This window comes from Orbicella faveolata, unplaced genomic scaffold (genome assembly GCF_042242905.1).
Source record: "Orbicella faveolata isolate gen_17 unplaced genomic scaffold, um_ofav_v1 contig_13, whole genome shotgun sequence".
Classification (NCBI taxonomy): Eukaryota; Metazoa; Cnidaria; class Anthozoa; order Scleractinia; family Merulinidae; genus Orbicella; species Orbicella faveolata.
Genome location: NW_028301540.1, coordinates 17,992,501 through 18,008,447, shown reverse-complemented (window position 1 = coordinate 18,008,447; position 15,947 = coordinate 17,992,501). Strand labels below are relative to the sequence as shown.

At 39.2% G+C, this 15,947-nt stretch overlaps 1 protein-coding gene and 1 pseudogene across 3 annotated transcripts in view; both read left to right on the top strand.

Moving 5' to 3' along the window:
- Nucleotides 1-4,376, top strand: part of LOC110052201 (28S rRNA (cytosine-C(5))-methyltransferase-like) — a 53,449-nt gene extending 49,073 nt beyond the window's left edge. For both annotated transcript variants that reach the window (XM_020758346.2, XM_020758412.2), the window contains exons 21-22: nt 1,690-1,817; nt 3,957-4,376. In XM_020758346.2, coding sequence (XP_020614005.1) covers nt 1,690-1,817; nt 3,957-4,186 — 358 coding nt within the window. In that variant the 3' untranslated portion in view covers nt 4,187-4,376. The remainder of the gene's footprint in view (nt 1-1,689; nt 1,818-3,956) is intronic.
- Nucleotides 4,377-10,273: 5,897 nt separating this feature from the next.
- Nucleotides 10,274-15,947, top strand: part of LOC149115425 (uncharacterized) — a 7,219-nt pseudogene continuing 1,545 nt past the window's right edge. Inside the window, exon 1 of the transcript XR_016206040.1 lies at nt 10,274-12,121. The product of XR_016206040.1 is annotated as an uncharacterized LOC149115425 (transcript). The remainder of the gene's footprint in view (nt 12,122-15,947) is intronic.

Sequence of the window (15,947 nt, the reverse complement as noted above, 5' to 3'; positions counted from 1 at the left end):
TGGCCTGTATATTCTTCTCTAGCTTCTAGTGCAAAGCTCGACATCGTCAAGGTAGATAAGACACGAATTTGGGATAAGCTGGGAGCCATCTGACTATTCTTTGAAACGAACCGCAGAGTCCCAGACCAAAATAAAGGAAACTTAGGTGAGGTAATTGTACGACAAATTAATCGCATCACGTTTTTTGCCCTCGAAATAGAGAGTTTTCTAAACGAATAGTCAAGGACAAGTACTTCTTACAACGAGGCGATTATAGTGAGGCTTCGAACTGCTGAACTAGCTATGTATTTCATATACAACCACACGCAAGCTACTCGCACGAAGTGGAGAATGGGGCTGAGTTTCTCAAAGGCCCTTCTGCATACACAATTGTTTTGTTCTTTGAGCAACGAAATATATCTCAGTTACAAACTTAAAACGAATCAAGCATTGATAAGTATATAAGGAAAGTAAAACAAACCATTTAGATACGACTTTGCGGACGGAGATTGTAGCGCTGAACTTAAGGGAATGTGATTGTTTTCGACCGAAACGCAACACTCGGGCTATTAGCGTACGTAAAAAATACGTTTGAAACAAAAGATCAGTGAAGGAGGAATGTACTCATTTAACTGACACCATACTGAACCTTTTGTCAAGATCTTGTCGAACGATTTGTAATTACTAGTACGAGAAATGCAGATTTCTGTAACTCGCAATGTTGATGTTCGTACACACTAATTTAGTAATTGACTTTGTATACATACGGTTGGTCGGAAATAACGAAGCGGAAAGAAAAATTTTTCCGCGAATTTTCCGTGTTCATTGACATTTTTATAACTCTTCAGTAGCTGTAAGTTAACTCTTCAGCTATTGTTTTAACCTTTATAAGCCAAATGCGCCGGCAAATTGTCGATCGTGCAGGTCTCGACTGGCGACTTCGAAATCGAAAAAAATATTTATCATAGTCGTGCTAATCGTAGCTAGACTCCGAATTGTATTGCTAGATGATACAGTTCTTTCATTTTAAGTCCCCCACTTTTAAAGTCTTTTCCATTTTTGATTAAATATGAAGCACAAATACCCCAAATATGTTTTCACAACGTTCGAAACCCAGTCAAACGTCTCTTGAGTGTTTTCAGCAATGTCCTTCGATGACGTCACCAGAAGCCCAACCCTGATTATGCTCGGTGGCGGCGGCAGAAATTACAACTTTAAACGCCTGTAGAAATGCGGGGATTTTATCAATCGAGTGTGTGGGAAAACTAGATTTCATTAAAGGAAAAAAATATAGGGGCTTTGTTGCACTTTAAGGCCTTACTCTTTCGCTCCGACTACAAGACGGTTGTCCTGAAAGGATTAGCGGTGGCGAAGGAACTAGATGAAGGTGTTCTGTGATGTTACAGGGTGATGTTACACACTGTTATGTTCCCAAACCTGCTCCCAAGTAAAACTTTAGCGCGCGCGGACTATTAGTTCAGTAAGTAGTTTATTATGATCAAATTAGAAAATTATGTTGAAAGGTTATCCTTTTTGGCTCTGAGAAGACTGTATGATGTTTGGGTCGATTTTCAAACATTTGCATTCCTGATTTATTGCATTCAAGTTACGTTCGATTTTGTGGTATAACGGTGCTGTTATTCGCTGTGATAAAGGTATAGTCGTTTTGCTGTTAGTTGTGCTATTGATTTTTCTGTTGTCTTTTTCTAGGTTTAGGGGAAAGCATTTTCATCCTTCTTTGAAACTAACCAAGAGATTTTTCTCACATACTCACAATATGGATGGATTTTTTGTTGCTAAGTTCAAAAAATACTCCAACAAAAAATTCTCCCTTAAAGGTAGGAACGATTTGTGTTAAGTGTAAGATAGCCAATCCGCCATGTAGTGGTTACTCCCAAAGTAATCCTTCTAAAGTTATTTTTAAATCTCCTCGCATTTCGGAAATCCTATGAGGGTCTAGAATTAGCCAGTGGTATAACGTGGACAGCCGAAGCCACTCACTTGGTAATATTGCCCGCAGAAGAACTGTGTCCAAATAACTTGATAGGGATTACCTTGGGAATAGGTCCTATAATCGTTTATCCTTCAACCTCTCTTGTTTGGACTGCATGTACAGATCTTGCAATTTTAGTACTTGTGCTTATGAGAAATTTTGACAACCCTTCAAAAAGTGCCAAAATCGTGACTTACTGTACCCTTAGCATGTTTCAATTGGCCAATACTGGTACTGTAGAATTATTAGGCGAGGTCTACCTGCTGTAGATACTGTAAATACACATATTTAATATAGGGAAACCGTGGATGTGAAGGTTACTGGGATTGTGTAATAGTGTGTACATGTGTAGGCTTTTATTGAGAGAAAACGTGGAGAACGAAGGAGTAGTTGTATTGTTCCAAAATAATCTCATGACCTATGGTGGTGATCAAATCGGTTGATCAAATAGTGGGCTTGAATCCCATCGATGGGTTCAAAACGACATGTCTGAGACACACGTCTATTGTATCATCCCTTTACCCATGAAACAGAGATCGTAGCCAATAGAGATTAAGAAAACACGAACACGGCCTCCTCCCAAATAATAGAGCTTTTTCACCTGACGTCTCGGCGGCCACGTTGCTGTTCCCAAATAGCGTAATTTCTCTCCCTCGGGAACCGAGTTACCTGTTGTTTGGGAAGACCGATAATACAAGCGCCGTAAAAATGCTGTATAATCTTGGAAGTAAGAAGACTAGAAACTGTTGTCAAGGAAGTAAATATCCACGACCAGTCGACGAAAGGAACTGCACATAAAGCAACTGCAAACCCAATGGAAGTCAATTCTACATCGAACACCAGCCCATTACCATGGAGTCAGTAGAATCCACGACACTGTGAAATGTCTTCGATTTCTCAGCAAGAGTCCATGGTTAAACCAGCACCTAGAGATAGAACCTGCAGTAGGATGGGCTTGTGAGAAATAGTTGAATTGCATACATGTACATGATCATCACAGTTATATACGCAACTTAAGCAGCTGTGAAATTAAAGCCCGAAAAAAGTTTCATGCTTGAACGGGATTCGAACCCAAGACCTCTGCGATACCGGTGTAGTGCCCTACCAGTTCTTGATTCTTGATAGCTCAGGTGGTAGAGCACTGCACCTGTATCGCAGAGGTCATGGATTTGAATCCCGTTCAAGCCTGAAATTTTTGTGCAATGATCAACTAGACGCTCTAAGAGCTGTTTACTCGGGCTTCGTACCGCAATATCAAATCGTATTTAAAGCTTATTGAACACAATAAAAACAAGTAAAAGAATCAGGATACTTAACACAAGAGTTACGCGAAGATATTTTACTATTCTAGTTGCTTCATCTTCGAAGTTCTGCTTATGAAGATTCTTGCTTTTTTCAACATTTGAAGTGTTCGTCTCAGCATCAGATTGTTTGTTTTCAAGTCAGTAGTCATAGTTTTTTTTGTGAGTGTTTTCGTAGTTTGAACTTGTACATGGCTCATTTGTTATTTCGTGAGAACGGGCAGGCTTTCAAGCAATATAATTCGTGGACCAACCCGTTCCGAAAACGATCGACATCTTTGTATGTGCGAAAAGCGTAATTCTTTCTAAAACGTTCTTCACAAAACACAGCATTCTGTATATTACGTTGTTCACGAAGAGCGAGCACACGATAAAGCAAGCTGTCGCATTGTCATCCCCAGTTTCCACTCTCTACGCTTACCATGACCCCCGTTTTGGCAACCAAACGGCTTACTTTTTTTGACTCGGACTTTCCTACGGGTGCCCGAGAAATCACGTCTTCAAAGTTTTGATTGATTGGAAGGATATGGTTACCTTAATTATGAGGCTGGTATTAAGGCCCCTCTGACTACCGACATCAGCTTAATTGGGTTTAACCTCATCCAACCAAATCCGTGAGAATCAGATCTCGGGTGAGTTCTTGTGTGGCTGGGGCTTATTCAATGGAATTTTTTTTTCCGCAGAGTCGTCAAGTGCAATAGTTGGCAATCTTAACACTAGTCCCATTCCAAAGAAAGAAAATCAAGAAACTCATTCCGAAAGCAAACAAACTGACAAAGAAATGAAACAGAAAACTAAAGGTGTCAAGCCCAAGAGGCGTTTGAGGGGTAAGAGGCTAGCTGCTCAGAAGCTCTGTGAAGAGTATGTAGCCAGACATTGTGAACCAATGGAGCAAGACCTAGACAACAAATAATGTAGGTATTGGAAAAAGAAATCAGCGTTAAATGTGTTACGTTATGTTATCTCCTCAGCACAAGCTCGAGGAATAGCTGTTAAATATATTACACTAGTATGTGAACCACTGGACAGAAAAATCCTTCCACACTTGAAAAGTTATTTGTAAAGTGTTCCACGCGTTGTGTAAATAAAAATGTAAAATTTTAGTCTGAAGTGAAATTTTTCGTAAGTTATACCATAGAGTATTTACTGGTGGTAATCGTGAACCAAACATGTTTCCCACAAGTGCCTGAAAATAACCGGCGTATATTCCACATGGCCGTCGAGGTTGACACACACGGCCATAACAAATAAAAGTTATTTGTCTACTGCATATCAGAATGTGTTTGTATCTTTTGGCTTCGTATGCAGAAAGAGAATGTGTCTGTATCTTTTGGCTTCATATGCTGAAAGCACACACTAGAGTTTCCACGTGGTAATTCGTACAGTACAAACATGTTCTTCCTCTTGTTTTGACCTCCATTCCCTCCAATAATAGAAGACATGAGTGTCTCGGAAGACTCTCTTTGTTACGCAGAATGGTTTCAGTGGTTCGTAAAGGTAAGCAGTAAGTTAGACAAGATGCTAGGGACTGAACGAGCTCCAGGTGCTTATGGTAAGGCACAGTTTGCCCTTTCAGAAGTTAAAGATGGGTGGTTTAGCTTTTACCACACAGAACAATGTCCAGATATCCCATCAGTTTGTTATAAGCCAGAAATTCGTGTGTATTTAATTGAACAAATTGCTTTTTTGCATTCAAAATTGATGGTCAAAATTTGGAAATTTATTTTGTTGGTTTGCAGTTGTGTGGTATGTAGAGGGGAATATGTTAGGACTATATGTCAGGGTTATATTTATCCAATATAAATGCGATTGGTGTACTGGTGTAATCAATCGACGAATCTGCGCAGAGACCGCTATTCATCTTCCAGCAGCAGCAATGAACTGGGTTACCGAGTTTTAGTTAATAAAATAGATCAGATCAGTTGGTGAGCATAGTTACCGACGAAACTGAAGTGAACCAATCAAAAGATCTGGGAGAGGTATTTTCTGAATTACTTGAGAAGTTCCTCCAGCACTTTGGAAACGATAGGGTCTAAAAGTACTTACGAGTGACCACGAGTGACCACGAATGACCACGAGTGACCACGAGTGACCGCGGGCTACCATGAGTGAGATTACTTCAAAAAAATGTTAATAATGTTATTATTACGTCATTATGACGTCATTGTAAGATCATTTTATCACGATTATGACATATGCATCAAACTGAAGTTATTTACTGGTGTAGTAATCAAAGATTGCAGCAGTGGCTGTGCGTTCATGATTCCATTCAGTTTCTCTACAAATATTGGCTGTTGAGCTTATGTTCTTTCAGGCTCATCATATTACGTTTTTCATCTGTGAAAGCGAAGAAAAATCCGAGCGGTTCTATCAAACGAAGTAAGGCTCGAAACTTCAGGCGTGCACTATGTATACATTTTCTGAACGCCGAGCTACAAAACATTCATGCTCATTTACTTGTAGTCGAAAATCACAGCGCCAAACTGTAGCTAGCGCTTTGCGTTATTCATACGCGCTGCCATCGGATTTAACTCGTGACTGCGTGCACGCACTCATGTTGTTATTTGCCCCTGCTACAGTACAACTACAAGGAGGACAAATCGGTGAACACGGTCGTCCCAAAAAATTTCGAACGCACTGGTCTAGGATTGCGTTACACCACGTGAACGCAACTAGTTTAACTAGAACACGTCCGATAATTTTTAGCGACTCAGTTTAGAAGAGGTACATCTCCTCCATGTCTTTCCCCTACTCCTTTGGAGGTGTTCACAATCGTGGCATGTGGACTAAAGATTGCAGATTGCAGATTGCATATCATGGAATGAAAGGGAAACCCAAAATGTGAAAATAAATTGAAAAATAAATTTTGCGAGTTGTAGCTCGGCAAATGGTTCAGGAGTCAAACTTTCTTCCGAGTTGTGTAGCTTACCCAAGGGCCGTGATTTGTGGTCAGAATGGTTTATTCATTACTAATTTAACATTTTTCATTTTTGAGAAGAAGACGTCGTAAATTCGAGTAATTTAAAAAAATACAAATGCAAAGTAAAATTTTTGGCGATGCGCTCTTTGACTAATAACTATGTCAAGAAATATTTGTTACAAGCGTTGGCGTTCTGAAATTGAACGTTCAGTTTCGAAAAAAAAGTTTAAAGAAATACTTCTCCTGGAAGTTTATAGTTTGTTACAAGTTTATAGTTTTACAAGTTTTTAATCTATTCATTGCTAGTTCAACTTCACGTGCAGATCGTTATCTGTCATTCAATGAAACAAAACATGCAAAAGTTTTGAGCCTCATTTCGTTTCATAAACTCTCGGATTTTTTTTTTTTGAAATAGGTCACGTAATAAGCATCAAAGAACATAATTTCAACAGCCAATATTTGTAAAGGAACTGAACAATCGAATTGTGAACGCACAGCCACTGCTGTAATCTCTGATTACTACACCAGTAAATAGTCCCAGTTTGGTGGATATGTCATTATTTGATGAAACGACCTTACAATGACTTTAAAATTTACCTTTTAATAACATCACTGACATTATGTAACCTTACTCGTGGTCACTCGTGAGTACTTTTAGACCCTATCCTTTGGAAACAGTACTTCAAGGCCATCGCAAGTTACAACTGTCCCTTGTCAAACAGTAAAGAATGGACGCTCAGGTAGACCATCGGTAGATAGTCTATCTCGTTGGACAATTATGTGCCGAGTTCGATTATTTGACCTAGAACATTTATGCCTCTTCAGCACCATGACAGGTGAAATAGACAAAAAGAAATAGACAGTATTATTCGCGACTTCACTGCACGACATGGGTCAACCGCAGGCGAAACTTACATACGAGGACACTTTAGAGTAATGGGGTACACTGCACCAAGGAGGCGGATCAGGGAGAGCCTGAACTCCCAATGTCCGGAAAGTACGGAAAGTAGACCAAACATGCAAAATACGCGCGTGAACGCACTGCTCTAATGTTTGATTACTACTAGTATTATAACGTGGTGGAGTAGGAAGATGACAGAAGGGTGGTGTTTCTTGGGGGTAAAAAGGAACAATCTGTGCAATGAACCAAAGTTTTGACTGTTAAATCCCGCTTTCAGTGCTTTTTACAGGCTTTATTTGGAAATAACCTTATTTTGCACCAACCCCAGTGGACAAATTACCTAGTGTCACGTGACAGACGTTAAAAGGTTACGATTTTTTGGTTCATTGTAAGTTTCAGGAATTTTTTCTTCAGTACTTTCCAGGGTAGAGCGGCTGGCGTGAGGTCAGTTGGTAGAAAACTAGACATTTGAGAAAAATCAATTAAAGTTTCTTACGCTATAGATTAAGCATTTAACAAGGCAGCAAGCGTTTGCAGGTTACATATATCGGAGGAGTGTAATGTTTGCTTTATTTCGTTAAAAAATTATCGCACTCGTATGAAATATTCCTTTATATAAGGGAAATGAATGAGACTGTGATGGTGATTCAGGGGACGCTTTTCACAAGTAATCGCAATTAGCCAATTACCGAGTTGCGCAGGTGTTATCAGCTTTTGTACAAACTCTCGTGCATTTTTGCTGTGCCGTCGCTATGTAAAAAAAAATAAATATATACCACTGTGTACTTTACTTGAATTTCACACTCATCAAGAGGCAAATTAAGCAAGATCGTTTTAAAAGATTTTTTACAAGTGTTCAAGGGTTTTAAATCTTATATTTTCAAAAACATTGCTTTTTTTCCTGAACATCGTCATGTTTTAGCTTATTGGGCCACCTTAAAAATGATTTCCAGTCCGTACTGCGCAGTCTCAGCCCCCTAATGTTTATAAACATAATTCTTACTCGATGGAATGCGAATCAATGTAAACCTCTTACTAACTGAGTTCGAGGGCTGTACTGTAAGTTACCGACCGAGTTTTTTCCCCATCGATTTATGGCGCAAGCGCGAAGCGCGCGGGCCATAATTCGAAGGGGAAAAACGAGGATCCGTAATTTACAGTACGGACCGAGAAAACGAGGTTAGTAAGATATTATATCTCTACTGTGTGTATGACGGGTTCGGGGACGATTTCTATTTACGGCTTCAAATATCTGACGCTCCTCGAAAACAAAACAAGTCAATTTGAAATCGTTAAGTGACTAGCTCTTAAGTCGTTAGCAAGTTGTAATTCACAATTTCAGAAGTAAAAGAAAGTTTACTTCCTTTTTGCTAGAGAGGTTAAGAACACTTGGCGATAAATCACGAAAAAACATTTTGACAACAAAAACAGTCCTAAATTTTAGCGGGCCGTACAGTAGAATACGGCCCGCTAAATTGACCAGTCACAGCGCGCGTACTAACTGAGAGATATAATAATATTCGTTACGAACCATATACCTCATCTTTGAGGTCTTTCAAATTCTTTTTCTAACAGCTTCATTGGTTTTTACAGCTACAGAGTTATTTCATCAAGTGATATGAGAAAGAACGAAGCATTTAGCTTCGCATCCATAATGGTGCTTGACATGCAACTTTGAATTTACTTCATGTAAGTAGTTGCGAAATGTTTACAATTTGTGATGTCTTACAGGAAACAAAACAAAAACCGTAAACAAGTTCTCGAGAGTGCGCAGTACGGACTGGAAATCATCTTTAAAGCAAACGAACTCTGAACTGTGAAAATTTGATTTAATTAAAGGGTCGGGTAGCTCTGAAACAGATTTTACTCGTAATAGTTTGTTTCTTTTATTCATATTTCATGCTCTCGATCAAAGCTAACTAAAAGACACGTACCTTTGAAGAGATATATATAGAAAACAGAATTCAATGCTAGGCGAGGCACCACTTTACTATCTAATGTCACTGATGTGCCATCCTCTGTTATGAGAGTTGGTTAGTTACTACGATACTTAAATGAGCTCCTGTTTTTCTTCAAATCTTGGGTTACGAGTTTTTGTTAACTTAGATATTATTTACTAGTAGTAATCGTAGATTAAAGAGTGCGTTCGAGTTTTGGCAGGCTTGGTATGTTAAAAAAAAACAAAAATTCTAGGGACAGCATTTTGTGCCTGAGCTGTTAGGTAGGCGTGAAATTGGTCTCCCTTCAGCAGGGGCGAAAACAAATGAATTGATCGCAAAGCACGTGCATACGAGAGGGTTTGTTCTCGGTTATACATGTATTGTGTAATATTATACATAAATCTGTGTTTTATACCCAGTCCGTAGTCCTTAGTCTGCAGTTCGCAGTCCACAGTCAGCAGTCCGCAGTCCACAGTGCGTCCTTTATACTGACCGTGTAAATCGACACCACCCATGTTTGTTCCGTCGGTATGCGAGACGACGTGCTTTTAGTACTAAAACTAGGACAATTATTTTGTTTACGAACTCGACTTGGAATCGCCTTGGCTTTGAGGTAACAGCTAGAAGGCATTTTCACTTCCGAAACAATGAAACGGAGGACATGTTCGTGTACCAAAGCAACCTTGTGGGAGTTGAACTCATATCCTATTTAAACACTTTCGTTGGGTGTACGTTACATAGTTTGCGCACAGAAATCTGGGCCAGCGAAGTGAAACCTAGTTTGATTTATTCAGCAGAAAGCAACATTGATTTCGGTCGAAGAGAAGAGGGTATACACACGCAGCCAAACTTCAGCTTTCTGTTCGCACGAAAAGTCGTACACCTTTCGTGGAGACATGTCTGCAAGGTTTTTAAATGCCATTAACTCCCGGCATTAACTCTCACTTCGAACTTTACATAAACAGCTTATCCGCTACAGTCTTCAATAAGCTGCATCGAAAAGTCATACACATTTCGTGAAGACATGTCTACTAGGTTTTGAAATGCCATTAACAGTTACTTCGAACTTTAAATAAACAACTTCAGTATCCGCTACAGTCCACAATAAGCTTCCTCGACACTCGAAAGTCCGCAATATTGCGCAACACTCGAAAGAAAGCACATGGACGAACATGGAGATGACATCATTCGCCCCTGAAGAATTTGTTTTTTTTTGGGGGGGGGGGGGGGGGGCAAATTGGTCTTCCCCGATAGATAGATAGATAGATTCGCAGATCTCGAATTTTTATGCATTACACGATTAGAACTGCATTCTGTCGAACGCAATTAACTTAACTGCTAAAACAACATGATTGCAGTTTGACAACTCAACTGACGTCAAATAGTTCAAATAAGTGTAAGTTTTCTTAATTGATTTAAATCGAGGTTTTGTATCAAAGAAAATCCCTCAAGACCCATTTGATGAGGCATCTGATGGTTTGTTGCGGGTTTTTTTCAAATACTTCCACAATCAGTTGTGTCGTGATGTAACGAAGTCAGGTCTGACGTAAATCTGCAGGAGGAAATGCTGGCCATTTCCGGGTCAGACTGATTTTTAAATTAAAGTACGTCTGGATGACTTCACTTCATGGCCGGACACACCTGAAGCTTTGCACTTTACCTATTTCCGAAAATTGATCATATTTCAAGGCTGTGATCAAATTTAGTCGAAGGAAGCAACTCGACAGGCGACAAGAGATGAAAGATTGTGTTGGATTTCACCTTTGGGGCAGGTGCAAATAATGAAGCAAGTTGTGTGTAGTTCGGGGATGGATTGGTTGGTATAACCAAACTTGATGCATTGTTAAAAGGCACTCTTTTCTTGAATTGCTGTTATGAAAGGCGGGGTTAACATGAAGGCCATATTTTTGCTGGGTATTATGGTTTGAATGCAAATATCTCGTTCACGTTTCAAGCAGTGAAAAATCTCTCTGCTTATTTCACATAGCTACGTTTTGGGCTGTTTGTAAATTTTTTGGTGATTTTTGGGTATATTTGGGGACAAATAGTTTTTCTCAAAGGATTAGTAAAATTTATGGAAATAGGAAATTTTGAAGATTTGATGTTTTAAAATTAGAATTTGAAGTTAGAAATTGGTAGACGTACACCAAACAGTTGCCCACCAACCCGGGGTGCCCTTTTGGGGGCAATCAACTGTCTGATGGTGTTCCAAACCCCTTTTTATTCTTTTAATCCCTCTTTAAACTTCCTAAAATTTCACTTAAATTCATGTGTACCCCCGCCTTAAAGTCCTTTCAAAGTTTTCACTCCAGCAGTACATTAGTACGTCCATGTAATCATCTAGATAAGTCCACTGATCTCCGAAACTTTTCGTATTAAGGTATCAGTATAAGCCATTTGACCATCCGCGCGCGGTCTGCTCTAGCGTTCGTGGTTTTAACAAAAACCCATATAAACCGTATATTTATTGCAAGCTTAATTACTACAGATCATGACCCGACCTGTTTAAAACGTTAAAAATTTACCGTGTTTCGAAAACGTGAATATGTTTACAAAGCTACACGAACCCATAAATCAAGGTATACGCCCGCTAAATTTAGGTCGGAGAAAACGATTAACATGGCATCCGTTTCTTCACACATTGACCTCAAAAACCGTGTCTCGAATTTTTGGCACATGCGTTTATTATTATTTTACAAGAGGATAAAGTTAGAAAAGGGAAAAAAATAGGACTGCCCGCGAAAAAAAGGCATAACTTTTTAATGAAAAGAATAATCAGAATTCGCAGACGGTTTCGTCGGCCAACGTTCTGACAACATTCTCTCCGAATTTCAGCCAATTTGGTCCAGGGGCTGCGACCTGGAACTCAAAATACACATACAGCTCGCCTATTTTTTACTTTCGAGAAACAGAGAAAAAATAAAATTCGGCGGCATCCAAGCGTTGTGAGATTATCACACCAAGGGAGACACCGCAGAGGAATCAACTTTCTGTATAACAATAGGACTGTGACAGTTAACATGGAACAGGCACAGATTTCTCGCGACGAATAAACCGCTTTTTCATGAGTGAAGTCAGAATTCCAAGGTTAGTAAACGTGAAATCATCCGTTTGATTTACTATATTAGCGTTCAAATTTTACGTATCGGTTAACTAATCTCCTTGGCAAAAGCGACATGAAACCGCATCCCCGAGACGTTCTTGCAGCCTTCCACCCGAAACAATCGATCTGCCTTTCAACTTCGTCCACTTCTCTTCGTCAATCTCCTCTGCTTCGGCAGTTTCTTGCAACAGTATTTTAGCGCGGCTTGCGCTCATTTCGGCTTGCTCGCTGGCTTCGTGATCGCGATCGTTGTCGAGTTCATCGAGCAATTTTTCTTGGTTGTAACACGACCCTTTGTCGCTTTACGCCAATTTAGCGGTCCACTCTTTGTCGAAAGTGTTTTTCGCCTTCTTTGGCCTACCTTTACCCGTTGAAAACGGGAAAGATCGTTTTTCCTTCTTCGAAGACATTTGGCACTGATTATGGCGCGCAAATCGCGCGTCAACTCAGCATGAGCTTGATGTCATGTGATTTCTTGCCTCAATAATTAATTCATTTGACAGAACTTGCCAACTCTCAATTAAGTAATTAATATGCAAAAATTGTTTCTCGCGCAGTAACTAGCGGCAGATATAATATTTTTTGGTGGAGGTTTTTTTATTACTGATACCTTAACACGTTTACGAAGGTTGCGGTGTCGCTGTTGTTCTACTCTCCGTCTCGTTCTCTTAGTGCTATTTGGAACACGACAATGAGAAGGAAATGGACCGGATTTCGGATTTGGAGAATAAAGTTGCCTTGTGCCGCACTCGATCTCCGAAAGAAAAAAATCGGGAGATTGATTCTTTCGGGGTGGGCGATTGTAACACAGGCTAGGAAAAGTCAGGGCAACATTTACCTAAAGTTAAGAGCAGTGTGACGCAGTAAAATATGTTCAGTGTACTATGACATAATCATTTAGAGAAAATTACCGAAACTCCTTAAACGACTTCTTAAAACGGGTACAAAGTGTACAAAGTACGGGCTTCGTATCCTTTTGAAACATGGATAGGCGCAATCTCTTCCAGTCAAGAATTGCATTGGTATTTTTAGTTACAATTAATCATTCCGCATAGGCAAAACCTCGGCGAGTTGTAGCTATGCAGAATTGCTTTTCCGGGAAAAATTCTCAGCTTAACTAGGAGAGAACAAAGCTAATTTAGCTTTGTCTTGTTGGGGATGGACCATTAGAAAAGTGATGGGGGCGGGGGGGGGGGGGGGGGGGAATTTTAAGCTTGTACGATTTTCTTTTCGTATCGCTCTGCTTGTACACTGAGGAATTTTTTTTCAGGTGAAACCCTCTGCACGAATTTTTTTTTTTCTGACAAATAGTGCTTTTCTTGGAATAGTGAAATCTTGATTCATTATCTATGATTTTGTGCTTTATAAATTATTCTACACTCACAACAGATCAAAGGATACATGCCACTTTTCAATGCAAAATTTTTTCGAAAATGTACACACAGTGAGATAGGAGGAAGCCACTTGGAGTGGACGGCTTCCCTGTGCATTTTTCCAGTCCTTGCCCTCTGGAATTCCTCTCCCACAGCCCATCATAATGATGCCATACTCCATTCACCAAAACAGCCCCTCTGTAGTGCCCTCCACTCCAAAATGTCAATCCAAAAAGAAGGTACCTGTTTAGTAAAAGTGAAATATGTATTTTGGTCGAGTACCATTCCGTTTACCACTCACGATCAGTGTATGTTGTAGGTACACTAGCTGCAATTTAAAACAAAAACAAGGTTCTAATTGTCTCCTTTCAATAAGAAGAAAGTGATTTTTGTTTATCATATTGTGCCTGGTAATATTGTTGATTTCTGAATGACATTTCTGGCTATTGTAGTATGAATTAATTTATGTCACCTTATATTTGTCATTTCATGCAGTGTGAGGAAAACATTTCATTACACTGTTAGACGTCTTTATTTATTAATTATATAGCTCCATCGAAATCCAATATTGCCAACAGACCTATTTTTTATTAATTTTTCGCAACCTGTCCAAATTTAAAATAAACTGGATAGTTTTTGCTCGAACGTTTAGTTTAGCTTTGAACAAACTGTCCATTTTGACAAAAATCTGGATACTTTCCATCAACCAATGAAATGTCAAGATAAATAAAAGAACCGAGTATTGGCCAATCAGGTTGCAGCTATTATCACTGCCATCAAACGTCACCGAGTGATTGTAGCTCGGTAAGTTTTCTTATCTTTTGATAATGGCGGAATTTCCCGACTTTTCTCTCCACCTTTTTGACGTCTAAACTTTCATATGGAGTCTTCAGCTAGGTTTCCAGAGATAGATGCTACTGATTTACTCGAGATGCATGAGGGAGAATAATCAGAACAAGAACACTCAAACAAGCAAAAAATCTGTGTTAAAGTGTTTGATCTGTGACGTGCTGAGCAAAGCGAAGTGAGAAATACTGTACTTTAGACGATAAAATATTTGCCTTGTTCATCTGTTTTTGAATCCTATATAATTAATAGGAAATAGGACTAAATGCTTGTCCAATTTGGAAATAATTGGATTCAAAAAATTCCTCGGACTGCCAAATTGGACGAGGCCGTAGTCCGAGTCCAATTTTGGCTGTCCTCAGAATTTTTGTCATCCAATTATTTCCAAATTGGACAGCATGTAGTCCTATTACATACACTAATAATAATATAGCAGGGCCTGGGGTAAGGCCCCAAGAATATTTTGAATAAGAATTAATTTTAATAGACACTGGAAAATTTTATATATTAAATAAAAGTCACAACTGGACCTTCCTTCTGCATGAATTTTTTTTCTTTACCTTCTTTCCAGGAATTCTTGGCATTTTCCCTGCATGAATTTTTTTTTGTTTTTTTCCCCCACCCCCCCCCCCCCCCACTCCACTTTTCTAATGGTCCGACCCTTGCTTGGTTGTAGTAAGTGACAGTAGTCCAGACGCTTAAGAACTCAGATCTGAACAGCGAAATTTAGTCTCTCGGTTGAATTGTTTCTTTGCAAATCTCAATCCAGTGAAGTTGTCAAAATTAAGGGCCCATTGACCGATCTTTTTGAGCCGTTGCTAAGGAAAATTTATTCTCATATAACCTCGTCATTTTAAGTTACTTCAGAGTTATTTTCATGTGTTTAAACTTTTTCATGATCAGCAACACTAGTGATGACGTCATCAGGCCACGCCCATGGTCATGTGACTGATACTGAAAAAACGCAAAGGCTCCCAGACAAATTACTTTATCGGAATTTTTTTCATCGATTTAATATTTTAATTTAAATCCTCATTACGCTATGCATAGATTTTGTTTCATTTCTAAAAGGTCAGATTTTGAGAGAATTTCAAAATATTAAAAAGTTCGTAATTTTATGAAGAAAGCATGATTTTGAAAAAGGAATGCATGGCTATGTTTCCAACGTTGGCTTTAATCGAAATCCGTCAAAAAAAGGCAGGATTTAAGGAAAAACCGCGTTTCCTTTAGCATTTAAAGAAACCAGAAGTGCGCTCGATATATATTGGAAGTTACCCTATCAGTGCGTGCGCAGTTTCCACTATCAGCACACTTCGGTAAGATCAAACAAAGCCACACGGAGTTAGTTTTTCTCTTTCTATTGCTCTTGTTTTTCTGTCTTTGTCTTATTTTGTCTTCGCTTGTCCTTTTTTTACTTTGCATTTTGTGAAACACAAAGAGAAACATCTAAGATGTGAGCGAATTTGGAAGTTATCGAGTTATTTTTATTTTCTGCGCTCAGGCTGATGTAAGTAACCGGAAGTGAAATTTCACCTCCTTAGCAACGCGCACGAGCGCGCGCATAAATCGGTTAATGGGCCCTTAAGCTTCC